Raw genomic sequence first — 24,987 nt, 5'->3', positions numbered from 1 at the left:
CCTGCTAGGTAATGGAGGGTGAGTGAGGCAGTCTAAGATACCTGACTGAAAAGAGAACAAGATTTTAAAAAAGGAGAGTTGAGACTTCATACCTTCCTCCTGGAAACATAGACCCAAGAGTCAGAAATCAACTTTTATCTGCAGAGCACAAGAACTAGAGCTCAGTAACTTACTTTTTCATTTCTGCTGCTACAGAACCATTAAGTAGTCGTCTCTACAGTGACAATTTTAAAAACTTACATTACACAGATAGTAAATATCTTTTCAGCATCTTCATCAGCTGAGCGAGCAACCTTTGCAGAGTGCAGTAGCTGCATTTAATTGTTTTGCACTGTAGGCACATTTATTATTTGTGGTTTATGCATAATGCTACCCAGAGTGGGCTAAATACTTTTCCGACAGACAAGAAGGCATGGTTCCTGCCCTAAGAAGCGGACAATCCAATCTGCACTATTTCTGTAACTTATTTGGCGGATAGTAAAGTTATACAAATATTTTTTAAGTAAATTGACAGGCTTCAGTTCTTCATTTATATTCTGGATTAAATTGATCACTTTTCTTTTGTTGGATTAACAATGTTTCCCTTTCCTCCAATAAAGGTATCCTATATTTGAGAATCCCTATCCTTTGAATATACATGAATCTCCTGTTACCTGTTGTGAATATTTTGCTGATTGTCCTGTGGACCTCATTCCTGCACTTTATTCAGTTGGGGCTCGACAGAAACGTCAAGGTTACAGTAAAAAGGTATGGTATAGTGTGCATATACTTATTTGATAATGCCAGTGTAAAGTGTCATTTATTTCAATCTGTTATTATTAACCTTCTAGGAATGGCCTATCGGTGGAGGCAACTGGGGTTTGGTCACTCAGAGCTACCCTGAGATCATTATTACAGGGTAAGTGATAACTAAAATAACTAGAGTGCATTTTTATAGTTCATATTCACATAACCTGTAGAAAACAAAATAATTTGTATGGGAGGGTGAATAATTAATGGAATGTACAAAAAACTCATCATAAAAAAAAACTACAAGTAATAGCTTTTGTATAACACACTGAAAAAATATGGTTGATATGTATCTATTACGTACACTGGGTGATGATATTCTGTCTGTGCAACTCTATCAAAGTGTTTGGAGTTAAAACAAAGTGAAGCCAACTATATGTTGAAAAGAGAACCATAACCTCATGCAAAAGCAGGATGGGAGCAGAGTCATTGTTACCAACTTGCTTTTGTGGGAGATTCTCATCTCATTGTCACATAATTTGTAGACAATTACTAAAATACCTGATACATTATTGCATATTGCATAATATATCTAGAAACAACAGTTACTTATGCTCTTTGCAAAAAAAACCACTTTTTCTTCCTGGATTCCTTCATTGTACTTTCTTGTCTCTAGTATCCATCATTGTTATAATAACAGAATCATTGAATTGTAGGGTGAAAGATGCCACATGTCATCTAGTCCGTTCCCTCATACTAAGGCAGGACCAAGCATACATAGACCATCCCTGAGAAGTGGTTGTCTAACTTGTTCTTAAAAACCTCCAACAAGGACTCCACAACCTCCCTAGCTAACCTGATCCAGTGCATAACTATTGTTATAATTATAACTATAATATTATAATTCCAGTGAGGAAGTGTATCCACTAGAATAAGCTGCCACCTCAAACTTATTGCATTTGCTTGTTGTCACTAATTCTTAAATATATTTTCCTTTGCTATTTATAACTCTTTGATAATGTTTAAACTATTTTAATTGACATCATAGGCTTTCTTGAAACACTGCTTTTAAATATATGTTCATGTTTAGATAGCTGTTGAGTTCAGTAATCAAAGGATTACCAACCTGTCAGTCTTTTTCTTCTAAATGAGAATAAGTCCCAACAACTCCACTCTAAAGGAGTAGCAGGAAAAAGTCAAAAGGGGTTCCGAAAGACCAGGCAGGACAGCATTGGAAGAACGTGAGCCAGAACTAAACATTTATTGTATATTTCTTTAGCACTCAAAGGCACCAATCAGAATTAGGAACCCATTGAACTAGGCACTGCACAGAAATTCAGAAGGATGCTGTCCCTGCCTAGAAGATTCGTGACTTTGTGAAGTCTGTGACTTTATGCAATGTTTCTGTAGAACATGCTGGTCCCAGCATATTAGAGAGACAAGGTGGGTTAGGTAATATGTTCTCTTGGATCAACTTCTGTTGGTGAAAAAGACAAGCTTTCAAGCTTGGGTCAATAAATATCTTCACCCACCTTGTCTCCCTATTAGTCTGTGATTGACATTTTCAGAGGGGCCTAAACAAATTAGATGTCTGTGCCTAATCCCTATTGAACTTCAATTGATTTGGGCACGCAACTCTCTTAGGAAAATTCAGAACTCTTAAAATGTCTCAAGCCATGTACCAGAAACTGAGGCACTTGAAATCACTAAGCACTTCTTAAAATCTTTGCCATGGTACTTACTGGTAGTGCAACAGAGTCATAATACTTATGCTAGCTCTGTGGTTTATGTTAAATCACTAATGTAATCTAGTCTAAATCTCCCCTACTCATTGCTAACCCCCTTATTTTTTCCAAGAACATGTGTTTTTTAATTTTTAATTTTTTTTATTTCATAGGCATGCTGATGGGTCAATCAAGTTTTGGGATGCTTCCGCAAGTAAGTATTTTGAATAATTATCGTAACTTACTCAGACAGCCGAAGAGTTCCCTAAACTTGCATGCTTCTGTAGTATAATTGCTGGCAAGCTGTTCTCATGTTATCTGCTTCACACACTGTCAGTGCCTTATGTTAATCTTTGAATTGTAATAGACTTAACTTGGGTCTATCAATTTTTTTTAATAGTTTAGTGTTTGACTGATTTTTACTTCCCCAAAAGAAAACAAATTATTAGAGCAGGCTGGAACAAGAAATGGGAATTTTGACATTCTTAAAACCTCTGTCTTATTTTCCTGGCGTTCTCCTCTCTTGGCACATAGATAGGAGAAAGGAGAGAGGAGAAGGACAGAAAAACAGATGAATTTTAGTGAGGTACCTCTGTGTCTATGTTTTGTTCTTTCTAATGCAAAAAGTAACAAGTGTATATTTACAAAATATAAGCTCATGTTAAATAATAGCAGCTAGAAATAGTTGTTTCCCACAGTTCTTGCTAGCAAAGCACAGAAAAGAATTAAGTTCCTCTATAAATGCACCCAAATAATTCAGTGGTCCTAAGCTTAGAGAGTAAACTATTTCTGATACAGTTTTGAATTAGAAGAACATTGTTGACACTAGTATGCAAAGAAGTACATACACATATTTAGAGTCATGTTGTGTCATTGGTATTCAAGCACAGCTCAAAAGGAAGAAATTTATCCTTTATATGTTGTAGGACTACTACATTTCCTGGTGCATGGATATCCTGTTTTGTAACTCTTCCATCTTCACCTGATTTCTTTCTAGGAGAAACTAACTGATTTTAGCGTAGATTAATGAAGTTCTAATGGCTTTTTCCTTTTTAAATGTGGATATATTCTCGTGAAAGAACTGAGAATGTTAACACTGTGTAACCCTGCTTCTGTGCTTCCCTCTTGCTGAAAATTGTTTGGTTACCTTTGTAAAGGGAAAAAGGCGCGAAAAAGGAGAAATGAATTACAGAAAGATATCTGTTTAAATTGAAAACTAACTTTGTTATATATTCTTATTTATTCCTAGTAACACTGCAAGTACTTTACAAGCTAAAAACAGCTAAAGTATTTGAAAAATCACGAAATAAGGATGACAAGCCAAACACAGATATAGTAGATGAAGATCCATATGCCATTCAGATCATCTCGTGGTGTCCAGAAAGTAGGATGCTGTGCATAGCAGGAGTTTCTGCACATGTCATTATTTACAGGTTCAGCAAACAGGAAGTGACAACAGAAGTCATTCCGGTAATAGTATCACTTTTTTAATTGTATGGATTTTGGCTGTAATAGAAATATATTGATGGTTTGGATTTTTATCATGATTCATCCTGTTGCTTAAATTCTCATACATAGGAGATGTTCAAAACTAGGAGCAGCTTTTTGCAAAAAAAATTGAATAAAAGTTTTATTTCCCTATTTGTATCTTTTTATAGGAGTTGGATGTGTGTCTTTAATAGGCCCAATTCAGCAAAGCACTAAAGCACCTGCTTAACTTTAACTTCATTGGCACTTAAGCATGTGCTTAAGTTCCTCTACTGGTTCCTAGTCAGGTTCCTATACCAGTTAAAGGTTTTGGTTCTGATTTTAAAAGCAATTGATGAATCAAGGCCAGGCTGCATCAAAGGTCAAATTTCAATCCGTAACCCACTGCTTTGGGTGAGAGCAGGAGACAGAGTATTCTCAAGGGGATCTGGCTATAGAACAGTCTTCCGAATTTCTTTGGGAAATTATTGCAATGCCTTTCTCTTTGGGAAAGCCTCTGCACCATAAATGACACTCGCCAGTCAAACACCTCTTTTATTCCACTCTTACCCCCCCCCCCCCCCCCGACACCAAAAACAAACCTACCCAAAGCTGAGTTACAACTCCATAGATGGAGAACTACCAGAGATGCTCTGAAGGCCATTAGAGATTTTGCTATTGTTACTGATCTTACATGGAAGACTTTCAGGTACTAGGGTGATGGGTGGCAGTACAAAAACTCAAAGATAGATCTAGGTGAGAGTTTTATTGAATTAATGTCATACTGTATGCCTGCATACCGATATACAAAACTGTTAAGAGATGATAAATTATTTTGAACTCTATAACAAATATGACATCATTAGTTTTTAAATTCTTTATAATGTGTCCTAAACAAAGTTTAATCACAATGCAGTTCTTCTAGTTTTAATATTATTTCTTGGGTAAAGTCTCTGAGGATTTAAGGATGCTTTCTTTTATTTATCTTTTGACGTTACCTGTGTATAACAATGGGTAATTAACACAAAGGTTATTTTAGCAGGTACATGCTTCTAAATGATTGTTTAAAAAGTTTTTAAACTGTTCTTCAAGATAGTATAGTTTTACAAATTACTGTAAAACTTGCTATATATCAACCTATGTGTTAAGTTCTGGTTGATAGCTGACAAAAATATTTGGTTGAGGGGAAAAAATAGAAAAGAGGGGAAATCCACCCTCCAAAAACTGTACTAAAATGATAATAAGGCTATAATAGAGGAAAAGAACTAAGCAAGAGAAATTTGAATTAAGGGTGAAACCTGTCTAATGTTTTCTAAAGTATAGAGATCAGCACAGTGGGAAAACTCATTATGTTGTTTTGATGTATCCAGTTCTACACAGTGTTACAGTATGGTACAGTTCACCCTTAACTTTGAGTTCCATTCTTTTTACCTATTTCTCCTAAAAGATTGCAGTAACTACATAAAGAAAGTGCTGTTTCATGACTGAGAAATTTTACTGTTGACATAGTATGAGAATAACACACAAGCCCTGATTTTTAAAGGTATTTAGGTGTTGCTGTGTGCTCAGTGTCCTAATGCCTAGCTGATTTAGGAGCCTAAATCTCAGTTTCATAAGGGATTTAGGCTTCTAAGTACCTAAATCCCTTTTGAAAATGAGATTTAGGCAAATCGGTTAGGCATCCTGACACTGAGTGCAGCAACACCTAAATACCTTTTAAAAATCTGAGCCTTACCCCTTATGTATGTAGTATTTCATTTTTGTTCAGCAAAGAGCTGCAAAAAGTGGTGATATTCTTGAACTGCTTTTCTGTACAAAAGGTGGCCTGACATATTGATCATCCATTTGAGTTTTTATTAGCACTTTACTTAATTCACATATACGTTTCTCTGGCTTTCAAGAGGCAAATGTGGGAATCAAAGGAGAGTGGTTTTCATAGAGAAGAAAGATAGTGTATTTTATTGTTGCTTTGGTTTAATTTACAGATGCTTGAAGTACGGCTGTTGTATGAAATAAATGATGTAGAATCTCCAGATGGTGAGCAAGCACCACCGTTGCCAACTCCAGGCACAGGTTCCAATCCTCAGTCCATTGCCCCCCAGTCACATCCATCTACAAGCAGCAGCTCATCTGATGGGCTCCGTGATAATGTCCCATGTTTAAAGTAAGTGTAAGAACATGGAAAGTTTATGGTGCACTTTTGTTTATAATATTGTATCTTCTTCTTTTCATTGATCATAACCTTGACAAGACTACGCTGACATAAACTCCCAGCAGGGGGGATTGAGGAACCCTAAAGTGGGGGAGAAAAGAGAGAATGGAGGGCACACACAGAGCCCGTGTCTTGTGGAGAAATGGGGGAACCTTGAATGGGACGGTATTCAAAACCTCTGGTGCAACCAATTCTCGATATTTGTTCCAGGCAAGCTATCTGTCTAAAAATCCACTTTCTCACCTTGCACTCTTGTGCCCTTCTGTCATACCAGCAACCTTAGCCTGAAAGCCCCTGCCTACCTCAGTTAGCCATACTTACACACCATATTCAAATCCCTCTTCAATATAAACTTCTTCCATTAAAGCTACAATTCCTAATTCTCCCATCTTAGAAACACAATCTGTGACACATTTTCTCTATTAAAGCCATCATATGATACTAGTGCTGTTAACCCTTGTCCTGCACTTTCCCATCCCTCGGTTTTTAGAATCATTACTCAGGTTGTTTTAAGTAGTAAATCTAAGTATCATCACAAATAATGGGAACTAAGGTGAAATGAACACTTTTGGTGCATTATTCTTATTTATTTATATTGTGTGTATTCATTTGGTAGATTGTAAAATTCAATAATTCTCAGTCTCCCTGTCTTGTACAAGTTAATTAGATCCTATTGTATCAAAGTGGAGAGATGAATATAAAGACATTATACATTATTTTTATATTGCAGAATAAAAAGCTCTCCCCTCAAACAGTCTGCAGGCTACCAGATTGAACTAGTTATTCAGCTGGTATGGGTGAGTGGAGAACCTCCGCAGCAGATAACCAGTTTGGCAGTGAACTCCGCCTATGGTCTGTAAGTATATTCTGTACTTTTTACTAGTTTTCTAATAAATTTCACTAGAGTGGCTGTCATTTTAAAAGTCCACATTTCTTTATACCCACTATGTAGGAATATTGGAGATGCTATCAGTTTTCCCCATACACCTCTACCCCGATATAACGCGACCCGATATAACACTAATTCGGATATAACACGGTAAAGCAGTGCTCCGGGGGGGGGAGGGGGGCGGCTGCACACTCCGGCGGATCAAAGCAAGTTCGATATAACGCGGTTTCACCTATAATGCGGTAAGATTTTTTGGCTCCTGAGGACAGTGTTATATCGAGGTAGAGGTGTACTTAAAATAAATAGCTGCAATATTTGTATAGTAATTGGTGATATCTTTTGGCACATTTTGACTTTTTAATGGTAACCATGGTAATCAGTCATTTATAAATTGTTACTGAATATCCTAAACTAATCTATTTGAATTTATATTTAAAAAAAAAGCATTGATGATTCTCTGAATAGAACTTGAAAGTTATATGTACAAAAAGACATGTAAAGTTTAAATGTTTTTAATTATATGAACAAGAAATTTCAGATTTTTTTTGTGCACCAAAAATCTTAAAATGAACAGAGTTGTATGTGAGTTTGTGTCATATATTTAAAAGAATCCTGTCCAGCTGCCTTGTTTTAGCTAAGAGCAAGTTATAAGTTCGTTAAAATAGAGATTTATAATAGGAACTTTAGTCCACCTTTTCCTCATCGTAATTGTAGTGATTGTCACTAAAATAATAAAGTAAATGACCAAAAGGAATTGTATAGGCAGCAGTATTACATTTTGCATCCATTATAGTGAAGGGGACAGAGTCCCGGTGGTTGTAGGGAGGCTTCTTTAAGAGAATCTTTCATTAGGCAATTTGCCCAATTATTTGGCCTATGGTAATTGTATCTATATATACAACATCATAAATGTATATTGGACTTCCAAAAAAAAGATATACAGGGAAATGTAAATTCCAGAGATGAAACTTAACTGTGGGGGAAAAAAAGCATCTAAAAATGGATTTTATAAAATGAGTTGTAGACATTCTTTCTGATTAATTTTGCTCATTTTGCAAATAAAATGATTGTTCTGCTAAATGCCAGCTCTACAAACCCAACTTAGAATCTGGATATTATTGGAGAGTCCTTTAGACTCAAACATCACCAGTTTCTACAATTACAGCTTAGTTAGCAATTGTGCTGTGGATGAACAAGTCATAATTAAATCCAGTTAATTCTCACAGAGCTATGTTGGCTCTGCAGAGTCAAACAGGAGTAAAAACTATTCAAATTGTCTCTTTTTAGTAAGTGAACTCTGTAGCTACAGGAAACTGATTTATTGAGGAGGAAGTACTATTTTTAATCACTTTCTAGAGCAGTAAACTGCACTTTATACACAAGTATTTTTTTAATCCTTTTTCAGGTTCATTTAAAAGATCAATTTAAAATAAAAAGTGTGTTTATAATTCTTTGTCAAGTACAGTACTACATACAAGAATAAAAACAATAGCAACTTTTGGCTTATTAGCAACTTTATTGGAGCCTTAATCTTTCCTCCTACTCTTCTTCTTCCAGAGTAGTTTTTGGCAATTGTAATGGTATTGCAATGGTTGATTACCTGCAGAAGACAGTGCTCTTGAACCTTGGCACCATTGAATTGTATGGCTCTAATGATCCTTATCGTAGGGAACCTCGATCTCCTCGCAAATCTCGGCAACCATCAGGAGGTAAGAATTGCTGGATGTTGCATTTCAACAATGGTACCTTTCTCCATAACTCATAGTTGTGCTGTCAGTCACTACTTTGAATATAAGCACATTAGCAACACGAAACATATATTTTTGTATGAATATTACATGTCTGATCTTTGAGAATAATTAATGGAACATCGGTTTGTATTCGCATTCTCCTGCCTGATGATTCTTCGCAATTCAATATCTTGAATCAGAAGTATCTGAGAGGCTCTATCCTAGATTCCTGCTGATTAAGTATAATGCATTTTTGTCCCAGCCTCCCAGATTTCATTTTTCTCTTGTTGTTAAGTTGTATTTGTGATATGAGACTAAGCTTTGTTGTAGACTGAGCTTTATGGTGGGGAGGTACTTGCTGTTTTTATTTTAGTCAGTAGTGTTTTTAATTTGTGTTAAAAGCACCTTAATCAACAGATAGGAAAGCATTGTACACATTCATAGAAGTATAAATTAAATACAAATAGTTATATGAACTTTAAAAGATCTTAATTAAATAACCAACATCGCTTTATAATTGTCAGAGTTTTGTAAATATGCCTATGCAATATCCTGCAATTTCCGTGGCACATCTGCTCTCCCCATAGATCTTCTCACACTTACATATACCCCTTTTCTCAGCATAGAAGGGACATCACAACTGGCTACCTTTGCTTCTGCTGCTATTAGTTTAAAATTTCTCATCACTAGGAATGTCCATAATTATCTGGCCTCTTAGAATATTGTGTGCTTCTTAGAGGGGAAACCTCAGTGTATGAAATATAAATGGATATTTTAAATTTGCAAATCCAAACTTGTAAAATAGAGCGGGTCAAAAAATTAGGTGTGGAGGGGAGGAGTTGAAATCGCTATTCTGTTTTTCTTAAATTGCTGTGACCTTTTGTTGTTCAAATTCTTCATTTATAATTTCTGAAATAAAAATAGCTAATATTTAAAAAAAAAATTTGTTCAGCTTAGTTACATGGTGGATTTTTTAAAATGAAAAAACGTTATTTTGAAAATGATAAATGATAGTGTGCATGAAAAAAATTACCTCAAAATGGCCACTTTTCAATGAAAAATAAATTATTTGAAAAATTTCATCCTGTGATAGTTTTGGTTTAGATTAAGTGGGCCAGGAGAAGATTCAAGCATGTTCTTATTTTATCTCAAGTGTTTCAGGCTGTGACAGGATCCCCAGGGTTCAGCCTGGAATTGTGGGATTGCTGTGCCCCCTTAATTTGCCGACCTAATGTCTCTCAAAGCTATGCCAGTGATAAGTAGCAAAACCCCTCCAGGCGCTGTGATCACTCAGCCATCAGCATGTGGAGCCACACACCCAGCTAAATTGCATGAATAATCCCTGAGCCACTCATGAATCTTACAGAGAGAGGCACCAGCAAGTCACCCCAGCTCCCAGCCTTGCACCCCAGAAATATACCGTCTTACACTGCTCAAGGTTCCCTTGGACAGTGCAAACTCATTAATAGGTTTGCTACTTCTTCATAGGAAAGTTGACATGCACCAGCCTTTGTAATCTGAGCTGAGATTCCCCAAGTACTTCAAACAAAAACATAAAATACAGTATGAAACAGATTATGAACTACAGAAAGACCGATTTTAAGTGATTATAAGTAGCAGGCATAGAGATCAAAGTTGGTTACCTAAGAAATAAAAATAGAAACTTAGTGTAAATTCTAACTTCAACAGACTAAGCAAGATTTTAATCAATCTCTCTCTCACCCTACCAGATGTTTACAGTTCCTCAATATGCAGACTGGACTCCCTTCCAGCCTGGGACTAATCTCCCTAGTTTTCAAGTCTTTGTCTTCTAGACAAATGTACAGGTGTTGAGACTGGGGGGAGGGAGAGGGAGAGAGAGAGAGACAAGTGATGATGTCACTGTCCCTTTTTTATACTTCCTGCAGCTAGAAAAATCCTTGCTGTGACATGGGGGTCAGGCAGTCCCTATTGGTCAGACAGTCCCCATTGCATACCTGCCTTCTCTGAGAAGCCTCTGGGATAGTAAATTCTTCTTGATGAGCCATTAACACCTGTCTGGACTATGATGGTTGCTTCTTTGTTGCAAGTGAAAGCTGTGGGTGTTTCTCACAACATATAGGAAAACTTCATCACTTCACATACAATGATAGTATATTCAGTCCGATGGGATATAAGGGAATAACTTTTAAAAGTATACCTCACAAGGCATACGTTGTACAAAACATATCATAATCATATGACAGTGGTGAATATGGGGGCTCCAGGTTGCTATCTTGAGGTACAGTGTCACATATACACTATTCTTTTTTTAGATTTGTAGATGCTGTCTTTGATTTTTCTTAATGGATAAAAGTTCAATTTTAAAAGAACAGAAACTTCCCTCTTCACCTCCATGTGACAGGCAGTCTGATAGGCTTAATATTTTAGGTTCTTAGGGGAAAATGTTAGTAATCTTAAATACTGCTTTTATATAGTCAGATTACAAGTCACTCTGGGAGACATTAGAAACTACTTGTTTAATGCTATTGGCCTTTGTCACTGTAACATCTTGTCAGCATGATTAACTGAACCCTTCTGTCACATCTGTGTACATGTTTATTAGCTGAAATATCCAGTACAGCTCATAAAGATAATGAAAAGAGAATCTTTGTGTGAATCTTGACTTCTTGTGTGAATTCAGATATTTAGACTTTTTTTTCTTCAGATTTTAGTTGCACTTACTAACAGTTTGTCTGCCTGGCAAAAGCATTGTATAATTCTGATTATTCAAGTTATTCAGTAGGTTTTTCTGTCTCAAACATACTATGTTGGTGTCTCGTCTTTCCTTTTTTCATTGCTTCATTAAGGTATGCTGACTGTGGCTTCTTGCATGTGTGGCCTTTCTAACTTATATTCAGAGTCTGTGAAAAAACATCGCACCTCTCATATAAGTAAGTCATTTAATGGCAATAAAATATTTTTGAACATCTGAATTTGATGTACTGGTAAATAACTTGCTCACTCACCATGGATTTTTTGTTAGTCCATTTAAATAACTATCTAGTTTTAGAAAGTGGCGGTGTACTGTGTCAGTCCCAGGATATTAGAGACAAAAGGTGGACGAGGTGTAATATCTTTTCTCACCAATAGATGTTGGTCCAATAAAGGATATTATCTCACCCACCTTATGTCTCTAGTTTTAGAAAATGATTTTGGCATGATCTGTTCAATCATATATGTGTAACATATCTTTTACTTGTGGCGCCACCAAACTATGTTTGGTTGAGGGCATGGGAGGATTCTCCAGATACAGGAACTGTGAAAGAGGGTCGAAAGACTGCCTCCTGAGGACTCCTAATGAGCCCAAGCATACATGGCTGGAGCTCACAGTACATCTAGTCAGGGCCGTAGCACATAGCACTGCAGAGATTCAAGGCAGCGCTATAGCACATAGCCCAGGAGGCTGCCATGACTTAGACAGACCCACAGAACTGAATAAAATATTAGACCTGCTCCAGCCCCTAGAATACTCCATAATCAAGAGGGTGCAAAGCAAGCAAAAAACCCTTCCCCAGGGCAGCTTATTCTGTGCTGCACTTCAACAAGGCATAACACAGAATCTCATTCTTGTTTTTTATTTTATTTTTTAAACGAGGGAGAGGAGAATAACTGACCACATAGAAGACTTTGTTGTCTTATGAGAAGAAAGAGGTGTACTTTAATTTAACTTTTTAAAAACTTGTTTGCTTGCTAAATTAATCTTTAGCTGCCAGCTTTTGGCATGTATTTTTTTGCCGGGAGAGAGGAAACTGTTCCAGCAATCATGCAATTACCTAATCCTTTGTATCCTCTACCATCATCTCTGATAAATAAATCCACATGCCTTAGTTCGGATAATTAATTGAAGCCAAATGTTTAATCTCTACTAATGCAGATTTTATACAAGAATATTTTAAAGAATGGAAAGGGTTTCCTCCAAACACACCATTAACATATTTTTGTTGGTTTTTTTATGGCTTGTGGTCATCTCTAAGACAGAAACACAATGCATACCAGTATAGAGATTAAAACAACGAGGAATCCTTGTGGCACCTTAGAGACTAACACATTTATTTGGGCATAAGCTTTCGTGGGCTATAACCCACTTCATCAGATTCATCAGTACAGAGATTGTTATATTTAACTTAGTGTCTCATTACTTGCAAAAAATTACACAGCAATAGTGTTTCATAATTGGTTTAAATAGAACTATCAAAGAAGTAAAATATCTTATAAGGTAGAGCTGCGTGAATTTATCCGAATCTTTTTTATTTGCAGCATCCCTGACTCAGGTATAACCTGGTTTAGTGTTTTTGCAAAATGCAAACTATTAACATGGTCTTGTTTGAGCTTTGAAAGGGAGTATATCTTCTCCAATTTATTTATTTATTTGGAAAGTGGTTTTTGATGTGGAAATTTGATGTTTTTAAAAAATCTAAAAATGTAGTACTTGCAGTGCATTTTTATGCGTAGCACATCTTCAGCAGCAATAGCGTGCTGATAACCTCATAACAGACTTATGTTCTTCTTAGTAGTCGTCCTCTTACCCATCTCCCTTAGATAACCATTAATGTAAATTCACTGATGCTATTGCTGCTTGAAGAGAAACTGAAAATACCTTGCTATTCTCTGCAATGGGAGCACCAATTTCAAAACTTATTTTAAAATCATGGCATCACATCATAGATGTGTGTACTTTGAGTATGTAGCCAAGAGGATTTCTGTCCTTTTATCTCCTTTAAGCAAACTAGGTTCAGTCAGCATGGTGCACTTGTGACAGCAAAACATATTGCTATTGTACGTCAATCTATTTCTTCCAGGGTTGGTAGGGATGAGAACTGCTGATAGAGGGGAGAAACCCCTTGCATTTTCATCAACCTCTTCCATTATGTTCCGACCAAATGAAGGAACAAAACTAGCTATGAAAGGCAGGAGCTGTAGCTGCCCTGCCTCCCTAGCAGCCTTATGTCTGTGGTGTTTCTTTATATGTATGTGTTTTTTGTAGAAAGAACATTGATGTACTATGTAAAATGTATCAGTTAATGAATTAACAAGATGAACTTTTTTTGGAATATTTTAAAAAGTTGGTGAAAAGTCAAAAGGCCTTATGTCATATGGCCTAGCATATGTCAGCCTGCATTTATGTGACACTGCTTGCCAGATTTCATCCACATCCATTATAAGCCTGACTAAAATCGATCCATTCTCCTACAAAACATCAGGTGAGCATGAGTTGTGGTCCCACCATACTACTCAGAATTATCAGCATTACTGTCAGTGGTCCTATCAGCACTGACCTGGTGGTTAATCCCAAAAACATTTGGAGGGGGCTTTTCTACCCTGCCTCCCACAAGTGCACTGACTATGGATGTGTCTGGAACAGGTTGGGGTGCCCATCTGAATCCCCTCCAGATACATGAAATAGAGTCTGAAATAGATGTGTCCCTTCACAAAACGTGCCAGAGCTGCAAGTGATCAGGTTAGCTTGCATAGCATTGCTGCCTGCACTACAGAATTCCACGCTTCAACCCTTAACAAACAGCACATTTGCAACATATTACAGTGGAGTCCACTTAATAGCTACCTGGATATTGACAACATCCAGTTAATAACAATATTTTGCCAGGAACCAATACTGTACCATTGACTTTAATGTAAATGGTATGTAGGTATGGGCAACAGCATGCCATTTATTGACAACATTTTTTTGAGAAAAAAGGCCCCAGCTCTACAGGCAGGTTTGCAAGATGGCAGCCAGGGAAGGAAATGCAGGGACGTGCCTTCCCCAGTTGCAGTCCCATAAACCTGCATGTGACCTGTGCTCAGCCCCTCCCAGTGCTTCCTTTTGGGGCTGAATCCCTACAAACCTGGCTTTTCATTCAGTTCCATAAAGCCCCACCTTACCAGTAGTCTCTGTATGCCATCCACTTGTTCAGTTATGTTCAGTTTTCTCACAGCCCACAGTAACCAGATTCCCGAAAGGGTTACTGCATACTTACTCATGTGTTCAAGAACCATCCTACTTGAAATCTTAATATTGTCCTTGCAAACCTCATGGAGCCCCCTTTTCAAGCCACTTTCAGAATGCTTCTTACACGACGTCACTCTCAAGATGATACTCTTAGTCGCTATCACGTCGGCTGCAGGCTCAGTGAACTCCAGGCTCTTATCATTGATATACCTTTACCCAACATTGTACAGCCATAAGGTGGTATTGAGACTTCATCATAAATTTATCCCTTAAGCGGTTTTGGAATTTCATTTGAACCAGTCCATCAGTTTACCTGTTTTCTCCCCTAAACCTCATTCTGCTTCTGGAGGGAAAAAACTACACAATTTGGACATTTAAAGGGTTATATTAGAGTTCTTCAGCCCGGCTTCTCATCTCTTTATTGCCATCTTTGGTGCTTTGAAGGGTCAAGCTTTCCTCTGCCAGAGAATATCAAAATGGACCACACAGTGCATATCATTCTGCTACGAAATGGCTGATAAACCTTTCCCTCCAAATATCAAAGGTCACTCTGTTAGTAGACAAGCTGCAAGCTACCTAGAGTAATCCTGTGACTTTTGTTAAGACCTATACTCTTGACCTAGCTGCAAGATCAGATGCCAAGTTTGAAAAGGCAGTGTTAACATCACTGTAGTGGGGTAGAAGTGCATAGTGCTTCTATGGGCTTCTATAGTGCCCATCTATAAAAAGGAAAATAAGAACAACCCAGGGAATTACAGACCAGTCAGCTTAACTTCTGTACCCGGAAAGATAACAGAGCAAATAATTAAGCAATCAATTTGCAAACACCTAGAAGATAATGAGATAAATGACAGTCATCATGGATTTGACAGGGTAACAAGCCTTGTGGATGGGGGGGGGAAGTGGTAGATGTGGTATATCTTGACTTTAGTAAGGCTTTTGATACTGTCTCGCATGATCTTCTCAGAAACAAACTAGGAAAATACAACCTAGATGGAGTTACTATAAGGTGGGTGCATAACTGGTTGGAAAATTGTTCTCAGAGAGTAATCATCAGTGGTTCACAGTCATGCTGGAGGGCATAACGAGTGAGGTCCCGCAGGGATCGGTTCTGTTCAATATCTTCATCAATGATTTAGATAATGGCATAGAGAGTACACTTATAAAGTTTGTGGATGATACCACGCTGGGAGGGGTTGCAGGTGCTTTGGAGGATAGGATTAAAATTCAAAATGATATGGACAAACTGGAGAAATGGTCTGACGTAAATAGGATGAAATTCAATAAGGACAAATGTAAAGTACTCCACTTACGAAGGAACAATCAGTTGCACACATACAAAATGGGAAATGACTGCCTAGGAAGGAGTACTGCGGAAAGGGATCTGGGCGTCGTAGTGGATCACAAGCTAAATATGAGTCAACAGTGTAACGCTGTTGCAAAAAAAGCAAACATCATTCTGGGATATATTAGCAGGAGTGTTGTAAGCAAGACACAAGAAGTAATTCTTCCGCTCTACTCCGTGCTGATTAGGCCTCAACTGGAGTATTGTATCCATTTCTGGGCGCCACATTTCAGGAAAGATGTGGACAAATTGGAGAAAGTCCAAAGAGCAACAAAAATAATTAAAGGTGTAGAAAACATGACCTGTGAGGGAAGATTTAAAAAATTGGGTTTGTTTAGTCTGGAGAAGAGAAGGCTGAGAGGGGACATAACAGTTTTCAAGTACATAAAAGGTTGTTACGAGGAGGAGGAGGAGGGAGAAAAAATTTTCTTCTTAACCTCTGAGGATAGGACAAGAAGCAACAGGCTTAAATTGCAGCAAGGGCAGTTTAGATTGGACATTAACCACTCTGACTGTTAGGAAGTTTTCCCTAAGCACTGGAATAAATTGCCTAGGGAGGTGATGGAATCTCCATCATTGGGGATTTTTAAGAGCAGGTTGGACAAACACCTGTCGAGGATGGTCTAGATAATACTTAGTCCTGCCTTGAGTGTAGGGGACTGGACTAGATAACCTCTCAAGGTCCCTTCCAGTTCTATGATTCTATGATTTCTATGAGAACATGCATAGCGCAGGTGTGGCCCAACGGAAAATGCAGTTCAAGAGATTCCGATTGCACACCTTGAGTGGGATCCACATTGATGACAACATCTTGAAGAACCATAGTTACAGTAAGGCTAAGTAACTCTTCTTTCCCTCACAGGATAAGTCTTTGGTTTTGGCATTCAGAAAATATTCATTTGTTAGCCCAGACTCCAGAAGATAACAACTAGTACCCCAGAGTTTTGAAATAGAAAAACTGCTTCTTGCACCTACTTTTGCCCTCTATCAACAATGCAAACACACTGAAGTCAGTAGAGTTGCACAGGTGCAAGTGGGTACAATTTGATTCCGTCTGTTCTGACTTGGCGTGTGTAACCCACCCAATCTCCTCAACAGTCTCAACACATTTGTGGGGTTTTTTTCCTCAGAAGGTTCAGATACTAAGAACTAAGATTGCACTGTGCTGAAAATCTTGTTCTGCACAGGCAGATACTTTCCCCCCTAACAAATGATTCAATTGTGTTTCATTTGTGCAATTAGTACTCATTGTATTTAGATTAGCATGGTATATCATAACAGATCTAAAGAGTAAATTATTTTTAAGTAAGTCTGAGAACAAGTTAATATTCTTAAAACATTAATGAAAGCTTTTAATTTAAAAAAAATTAAAAGGTCTAACTGGTAACTTTAAATTTCAACACATCCTTTGTCAAGTCATAAAGAAAACGGGGGATCAAAAACTCCATTTGTATCTCCAGTTCACAATATGCAAAATCTGTGATCCTTATGGTTTGACTTCCTTCTTTGCATCTAATTCTGCATTCTTTAAGTGTGCAAAGTTATTTCTTTTAGTGAAAGAATCTTGTAACTACAGTCTTGTGATTTGTATGATGATGGTGTCATATTGAGTGTTATATGAAAGTCCTCGACAGGGGAAAAATCATTTCACTCCCCCAAAATAAACCATAACCACCTTATATCATCAGTCCATTTCTTAAATGAAATCAGTGAGTTCTGTTGAAAAACTGATGGTACAGGATCACCTAAGTGTGGCTGCAGAAATATAGTATAACTTTACCCAAAAAAAGGAAAGTAGAAATTATTTAAAAATACACAATAGTGGTCACATGTTAATCTTAAAGTATTTTATAGAATTCCTTAATATTGAAATCCTCCCATTCGTCTGATTTTATCACAAACATAAATTAGTTTTCTTATTTCACTTAAATAAAATTTTAGGTCATACTTTACTCTTTTGTTTTGAACAGTATACATGTTTAATGCACATATCTACCTCTGATAAAATAAACAATTTTCTCTGATTATATAAGGCTATACTTTTTTTCTTAAATGTTTGCCAAATATTTACTTTTCTGATTAAATATTGATGAATTGATAAAAAAATCAAGTGAAAAGTTTCAATATTTCTGAGGTAATACTGAAATTCTTTTGTCAAACAGACTATGTTAGTGCTGTAATTGAGGTCAGCCTCTTAAGTGAGAGACTTGTAAAAAAAAAAAAAAAAAAAATCTCCTCCTCCCCTCCCCCCTCAAGTGGGAGAAACACTTGCTTAGTGTAATATAGAGGCTAAAAATTCACTGAAGTTCTAGTTCAGGAAAGATTGTAAACAGCAATTTTATTTTTTATTTTAAATTGTTCTTTGTATTTTTCAGCAGGTCTTTGTGATATTAATGAAGGGACTACCGTGCCAGAGGATCGCTGCAAGTCACCCACTTCGGGTAACTACAAAACTGCATTTTTTTTCAAATACTTTAACATTATAATCACACAGAATGTGACATGCATTGTTCTAAATCGTGCCAGAAATGTTTGCTAAGTAATTTATATAGAAACTGTCTATGGTAGCATTTTTCTTTCCATCACATTGTATTGATTTTGCCATTTAAGATTTCACTAACCATTGCAGAATTCTGGTTTAAATCAAGGACAACTTATCTGACTAGGAAATATAAACCTAGTGTCTGGTAAGGATGAGTCAAGTGGCATGTGTAAGTTTCAAATATTTATGCTTCAGGGAGACAGCACACAGGCAAAGATATTCTTAGATTGGAAATGCATGCTATCTATGAGGCTGTGAGGAAAGTGACGTTCTCATGCTACAGTATATTTTGTGAGAGCTTTTCCTATTAATGTTGTCAAACCACGTGTGTGTGTGTGTGTGTGTGTGTGTGTGTGTGTGTGTATGTATATGTGTATATAAACATATACATACACACACACACATACTGCACAGCCAGGGAGGAAAAGGGATCTTGGCCAGAGATTGCGGTGTGGAGCTCCTGAGATACCGGTAATATAACACACTTGCAACTTGTGACTACAATAATAGTTTAAGTAGTTTCCATTTCTGTGCAGATCACAAGTTCCACCTGGTACTTATAAGGTTTTTCTGTTTTTAATATGGTTTTATATGGTAAAATATATCTCAGTGATAAAGGGAAAAAATCCTGTGTCTTTTTTGGGGAAAGCTATTTTTGATTGAATTCTATAGTGTGAGTTTACTGCCATTTTCTCATTAGGGTGGTAGCTGAAAATTTTTGTCAGGCTCTCAGAACTTTCTGGAAGCTAGCAGACTTCCAAAATAGGAGCTTCCCACTCCAAATAAGTTGGCTTTTCCATTACACTGGGGCTGGCATTTTTAAAGGAGAACTGCGGTGATTCACTCTAATACAGACGTGGGCAAACTACGGCCCGCGGGACCGTCCTGCCTGGCCCCTGAGCTCCCGGCCCCTCCCCTGCAGCCACGCCTCTGTGTGGGCCATGCTCTTGCCCACCGCTCTTGCTGGGCAGTGTGGGGAGCACAGCTGGCTCTGGCCAGGTGTCGCGGCTGCGAGCTCCTGCTGCTGGTAAGGGGGGTTGGGTAAGGGAGGAGGGGGTGGTTGAATGGGGTGGAGTTTGGGGGGGGTCTGGGAATGGGGAGGGTTGGGAGTGGGAGTCCCGGGGGGCCAGTCAGGGGGCGGGGATGTGGATAGGGGTCAGGAGGGCAGTCAGGGGACAGGGAGCAGCGGGGGCTAGATAAGGGGGTGGGATCCCGGGGGGCAGTTAGGGGCGGGGGGTCCCGGGAGGGGGTGGTCAGGGGACAAGGAGCAGAGGACGGTTAGATAGGGGGTGGGAGTCCCAGGGGGGCTGTCAGGGCAGTCGGGACAGGGAGCAGGGGGGTTGGATAGGGGGCGGGGGTGTGGATAGTGGTCGGGGCAGTCAGGGGACAAGGAGCAGGGGGGGTTGGATGGGTTGGGGGTTTTGAGGGGGGCAGTCGGGGCAGGACGTGGGAGTGGGCGGATAGGGGCCAGGCTGTGTGGAGAGGCACAGCCTTCCCTACCCGGCCCTCCATACTGTTGCGCAACCCCGATATGGCCCTCGGGCCAAAAAGTTTGCCCACCCCGCTCTAATAGCTCAAAAGTTTAAGCTATTAGGGCCCTGCTCTTCCAAATACTTAAGAATGCACTGATAATGAATATATATAGTATTAATGTGAATTTTCAAAAGTGTCTGGAAATATCTGTCACTGTTTCACTTTCCCATCACTTTGATCAGACTCTCAATGGGATCTATCATTTTACTCATTCTCCCTCAGAAACTCTAGTCTGATGAGGTAGATTAGGATTTAAAATTGCAGATTTATTTTATCTGGATATTTTAAAAGGGCCTAAAAGGACCGGGTAGGAACATGTATATTAAAATGAATTCATCTCATGAATAAACTAATGCCATTATGTATGATCCTCACCACTACAGCCTATAAAGAATACTAAATACCAAAGTCTTTGATCCTACCCTCTATAGCCTAAAGCCCTTATTGAAAGCTTGGGTAAAAAGGATATGCCTTTTAGAGATCCCAGAATGTCAACAAATTCATATTCTGCTCTGGTCTACACTACAAACTTACGTTGGTATAGCTAAGTTTCTCCGGGGTGTAGAAAATCATGCCCTTGAGCAACACAGTTATACCCAGTGTAGACAACGCTATGTCAATGAGAGGGCTTCTCCCGTCAACATAGCTACCACCTCTTGGGGAAGTGGAGTACCTACGCCAATGGGAGAAGTTCTCCTGTCGACATAAGTAACATCTTCACTAAGCACTACAGGAGCTCTGCTGCAGTGCAGTAAGTGTAGACGGCCCCCCATTGGACCAATGGAGTATGCAAGATCAAAAGTTGAATGCCATTAACTGAAAACACCTCCTCATTGCTCCCTCACACTTAGACAAGAGGCATGTCATCTTTATCACCCATATGAATGTATGACAAAACAAAATATCCCCCCTTTTTTTTAAGCTTTATCAGGAAAACTTTATAAAAAGTATTAAACTTAATTTCTGAATTTACAGTTTGAGTTGGCAATTTTGTTTTGACACACATTCAAACTGTATTCAGAGTTTCAATGTACATCATCAGACTGTCATTCTGTCACCAGTTAAGATTTTCCTTTTCAGAAGGGCAAATTGAGAATGGAATTGGAATTTGGCCAAGACATCATGATTAGTAGATTAATTCTACTTTACATTTAAAAACAAACGTCTACTAAAGAAGTGTGTTGCTATGATATAAATACTTACCTAAATATAGAATTTGTTGAAGTGTTAAACCTAATTTTGGGCTATCCTATCCTGTGGTGTAGAGAAGTATTTCCCTCATTTGGATTCAAAGATGTGCTTCCTATTTGTGTAACAAAAGAAGAAAACCCTCACCCACCACCAAGCCCAGTAAATGCGAAAAATCTATGATCCACCTACTGTATCCTGCTGCTGTTGCAGTGGAGCACTTACTCCCACATTTTAGGTGATGCTGGTGATAGTTCTAACTGAACTACTTGAATTTGACAGGTAGAGTAAGTAAAATGAGCTAACCTGGACATTTAAATTTAAGGCAAGTTTTGAATTAAAAAAAAAATTCAGTTAATAGAACTAAGGAGATAATTTATATTAATCCTTTTATATGAATTAACTTTAAAATATTGACTGATATATAATTATTTGGTATGTATGGGTTGTTTTGGTTTTTGTTTTTTCAAAAGATAGCAATTTTAGAGTAAATGAGTGTGGTTCACAAGAATAGACTGACAACCAGAAGAGGGGAAAGAGGATGAGGATAGGGCAGGGAAAGAGAAACAAGCATGGGGAACATATGGGGAGGAAAGAAAATGTGGAGAAATAAGAAAGGAGACACCCAAAAATATTCGTCCTGCAAGGATTAGCATCTTATGTGAAAGTCAGGTATCATGGTCCCCAGAAAAATCTTTATTTAGACATCGCAGGTGGAAGGAATATAGAGAAGCTTAAACTAACTTTCCTTAGGAAGGAAAACTTGAAAAACAAAGAAAGGAAGAAGACTGGGAAGGTGATAAAGAAGAAAAGAAATAGGGTAGGTTTTTTGATCAGCGTTTCCAGATTATCACCAGTCTTCAAAGACTTTGAGGGGGAAAAAACACTGGATTCAACACTGTACTTAAATTTGAAATTCAAAAATTTCAGTACATTCATTTAATATAATCTCTTCCCTCTCCCACCCCCCATCAAATTTTTCAATCTGAATTTGAGATCAGGTACAGTATTTAAATAAATTCAACTTGTATTCTGCCATAGAAGAACCAAAGAGTATGCATGCATAGTGCAGAAATTTAACACACTCTACTGGGTGAGTAACAAAACAAAACAAAAATCCTGGGTACGTTTTGTCTTGAATTAGATTAACATTCAGAAGTGGGCTTCTCAAGATAACTTAAAAATTAATTTGCAGTAATAGAAAATGGAGAAATGGGATCTGTGGGGCTGGAGATAAGAAGTTGTTGGCTTCACAGAGGGACTCCAAGGCCATGTTTACACTTACCGGGGATCGACGCTACTGCGATCGATTTAGAAGGGGTCAATTTAGCGAGTCTAGTGAAGACCCCTAAATCAACCACAGAGCGCTCTCCAGTACCCCACTGGAACAAGAAGATTAAGTTAAGTCGATGGGCTAAGACTGCAATAGCCAAATATAATTTTGTAATTAACTTCATTAAGCTTTGCATTTTTAAAAAATTCAGTGAATATGGTTTTGGAACTTACTCTTTTATAAAATAATGCTCAACTAGAACTTGATTAGGAGACTGGTTGTACAACAGTCTGGAAGATCAGTGTTTGGGACTGACAGTCTGAGACATCTTAGGGCAACTGAAGCTACAGCATGAATGGTGTGACAATTTCAATATTCCAGATGAACAGAGCTGCAACTTCAGTTACACTCTAACTTCCTCCACTGAGTAGTTACACAGATTGACAGCTATAGAAAAGGCTTCATGACCTTGCTAGTTGGCAGAGCATCCTCTAGCTTTGGGAGACAAAAAACTAAATTACAGCAGAAATAAAATGAAAACCAAAACAAAGAGATTATAAAAGCTTTAAACTTTGTTCCCCTCATACAGTGCTCTTGGTAAAGTTGCATAGCCTATACAAAGTGCCATACCTAAAATAGTAAGAAAATAATACCCTTGTAACACTTTCTGTCCTTTTTATTGGTGATTTTTTTTTAGAGGTATAAAAACCTGTTGTGTTTGGCATTTTAATAAGATTAAAAAAGCCGCCAAGTTAAATCTCTCTAAAATAGTGGTTCACAAATCGTAGCCCATTCACCATTAGTGGACTTTAGAACCACTGCTTGCAGAATTAAGTACTCTATTGTGGTGTTGGGATAGGAGTTGTTTGCAGAATAAAATTGCTGCTCTAAACAGATTTCTTACTTTTAGAGCCCAAACGATGCTCCATATTGCATTTGCTCTATAGATCAAAATTCGGATAAATTATTTGTCCTCTTCTTATTTACAGACCAACATACTAGGTGTCCACATATTAAAATGTTTATATTAAATAAAAGCAATGTCTCTAACCAAAATAACCCAGATGCACTGTGTTGTGGTGGTGTCTTGCACTAATAAGTAATTTTGCTTCAGACTATCTGCTTATTTTTGTGTACACTCCTTTATTGCAAAGAATTTGGCATTTTAGTGCCATCACATAACAGAAAGCTTCACTCATCTTTTGATCTTTGATCAGTACTTTGATGTATCTTAGCTGTGAAGTCAGTGTGACAGTATGTTATGTCTCATGTCTTTTTAAATATAATGCATAATCTTTCTGTCAAATCAGTGTTGTACATGTATCTTGTTTTGTGAATGTCCATTTTGCATGTCTGTTTCATTCTGTCTTCGCTCATATAGGTTCTGGTTCTCCAAACAATTCTGATGATGATGATGATCAAAAAATGAATAATTTTATAGAAAAGGGTACAGTATTTTTATTTTAACAGCATTATTTATTTTGTTCATTCTTTTAGTACATTTATAGTTTTTGACATTTTTTGTTAAAATATTATTTACAGTGAAGACCAAAGGCAGAAAATTTTCCAAGATGGTAGCCAATGATATAGGTAGGAGCAAGGAAAAATTCTGCTTTCTTCCTAATCTAGTGCCTTACTCTATGCAACACTAACCCGACAGCAAAAAATTTCAAATTGCATTGCATTATTTAGTTAATCTATCTTTCCCTGTGCTAAATGGTAATCCTTTGGGCTGCTTCTGTGCTAAATATATTGGGCACAATGATTAACAAAATCAAGGAGAAACGGTGTTTTAATACTTTAATTTATATAATGTGCACCTTCCTATTTATTTGGGAGAAGAGGTTCTACTTTATTCTGAAATATTAGAAGGGTTCAGTCTATGCATGTTGCAACATAATATTACATTTGTCGTGGTGCAGTATACTTTAGAAACTGTTGCTGATTTATTTCCTTCTAAATGTTACACCCATATCCATAAGGCCTAGTTTCCCCTATAAGTTTTCAAGATAGTGGTAGGAGTGCATTTTCCTTCAACATAAAAATGAACGATAGCTATATATACCTATCCTCATTATCAATACTATAACCCAGAGCGGTATATGCTATCCAGACATAATATGACAAGTCACCAGTCTATAAATTCTTTTAAATAAAAGTTGCATATTAATTGACAAAAATGGTTTGAATTATGTTGTATGCAAGCTATGAATTGAACCCTTTTATGGTCAGAATGGAAATATGATGGATTGATAACCTAACACATGGTCAGTAAGGAAATATGGCAAATGGGTATTTGATATATTCTGGGAAAAGGTCTCTTCATTTTTCTAATTTATTCTTATTTCAGCATTAGTACCTTAAGGTTTTTATTTGTTTTATCT

At 37.5% G+C, this 24,987-nt stretch overlaps 1 protein-coding gene across 2 annotated transcripts in view; it reads left to right on the top strand.

Moving 5' to 3' along the window:
- Positions 1–24,987, top strand: part of STXBP5 (syntaxin binding protein 5) — a 178,569-nt gene that overhangs the window by 121,240 nt on the left and 32,342 nt on the right. The window contains exons 12-21 of one of the 2 annotated variants that reach the window (XM_024219859.2): positions 600–747; positions 831–898; positions 2,627–2,667; positions 3,703–3,923; positions 5,906–6,084; positions 6,863–6,988; positions 8,579–8,730; positions 18,443–18,508; positions 23,985–24,050; positions 24,146–24,193. In XM_024219859.2, coding sequence (XP_024075627.1) covers positions 600–747; positions 831–898; positions 2,627–2,667; positions 3,703–3,923; positions 5,906–6,084; positions 6,863–6,988; positions 8,579–8,730; positions 18,443–18,508; positions 23,985–24,050; positions 24,146–24,193 — 1,115 coding nt within the window. The remainder of the gene's footprint in view (positions 1–599; positions 748–830; positions 899–2,626; positions 2,668–3,702; positions 3,924–5,905; positions 6,085–6,862; positions 6,989–8,578; positions 8,731–18,442; positions 18,509–23,984; positions 24,051–24,145; positions 24,194–24,987) is intronic. The other variant, XM_024219875.2, reaches the window with a different exon arrangement.

The sequence above is a fragment of the Terrapene carolina genome, unplaced genomic scaffold, assembly GCF_002925995.2.
Source record: "Terrapene carolina triunguis isolate 2854851 unplaced genomic scaffold, T_m_triunguis-2.0 Scaffold85, whole genome shotgun sequence".
Classification (NCBI taxonomy): domain Eukaryota; kingdom Metazoa; phylum Chordata; order Testudines; family Emydidae; genus Terrapene; species Terrapene triunguis.
This window is presented reverse-complemented; position numbering and strand designations above follow the sequence as displayed.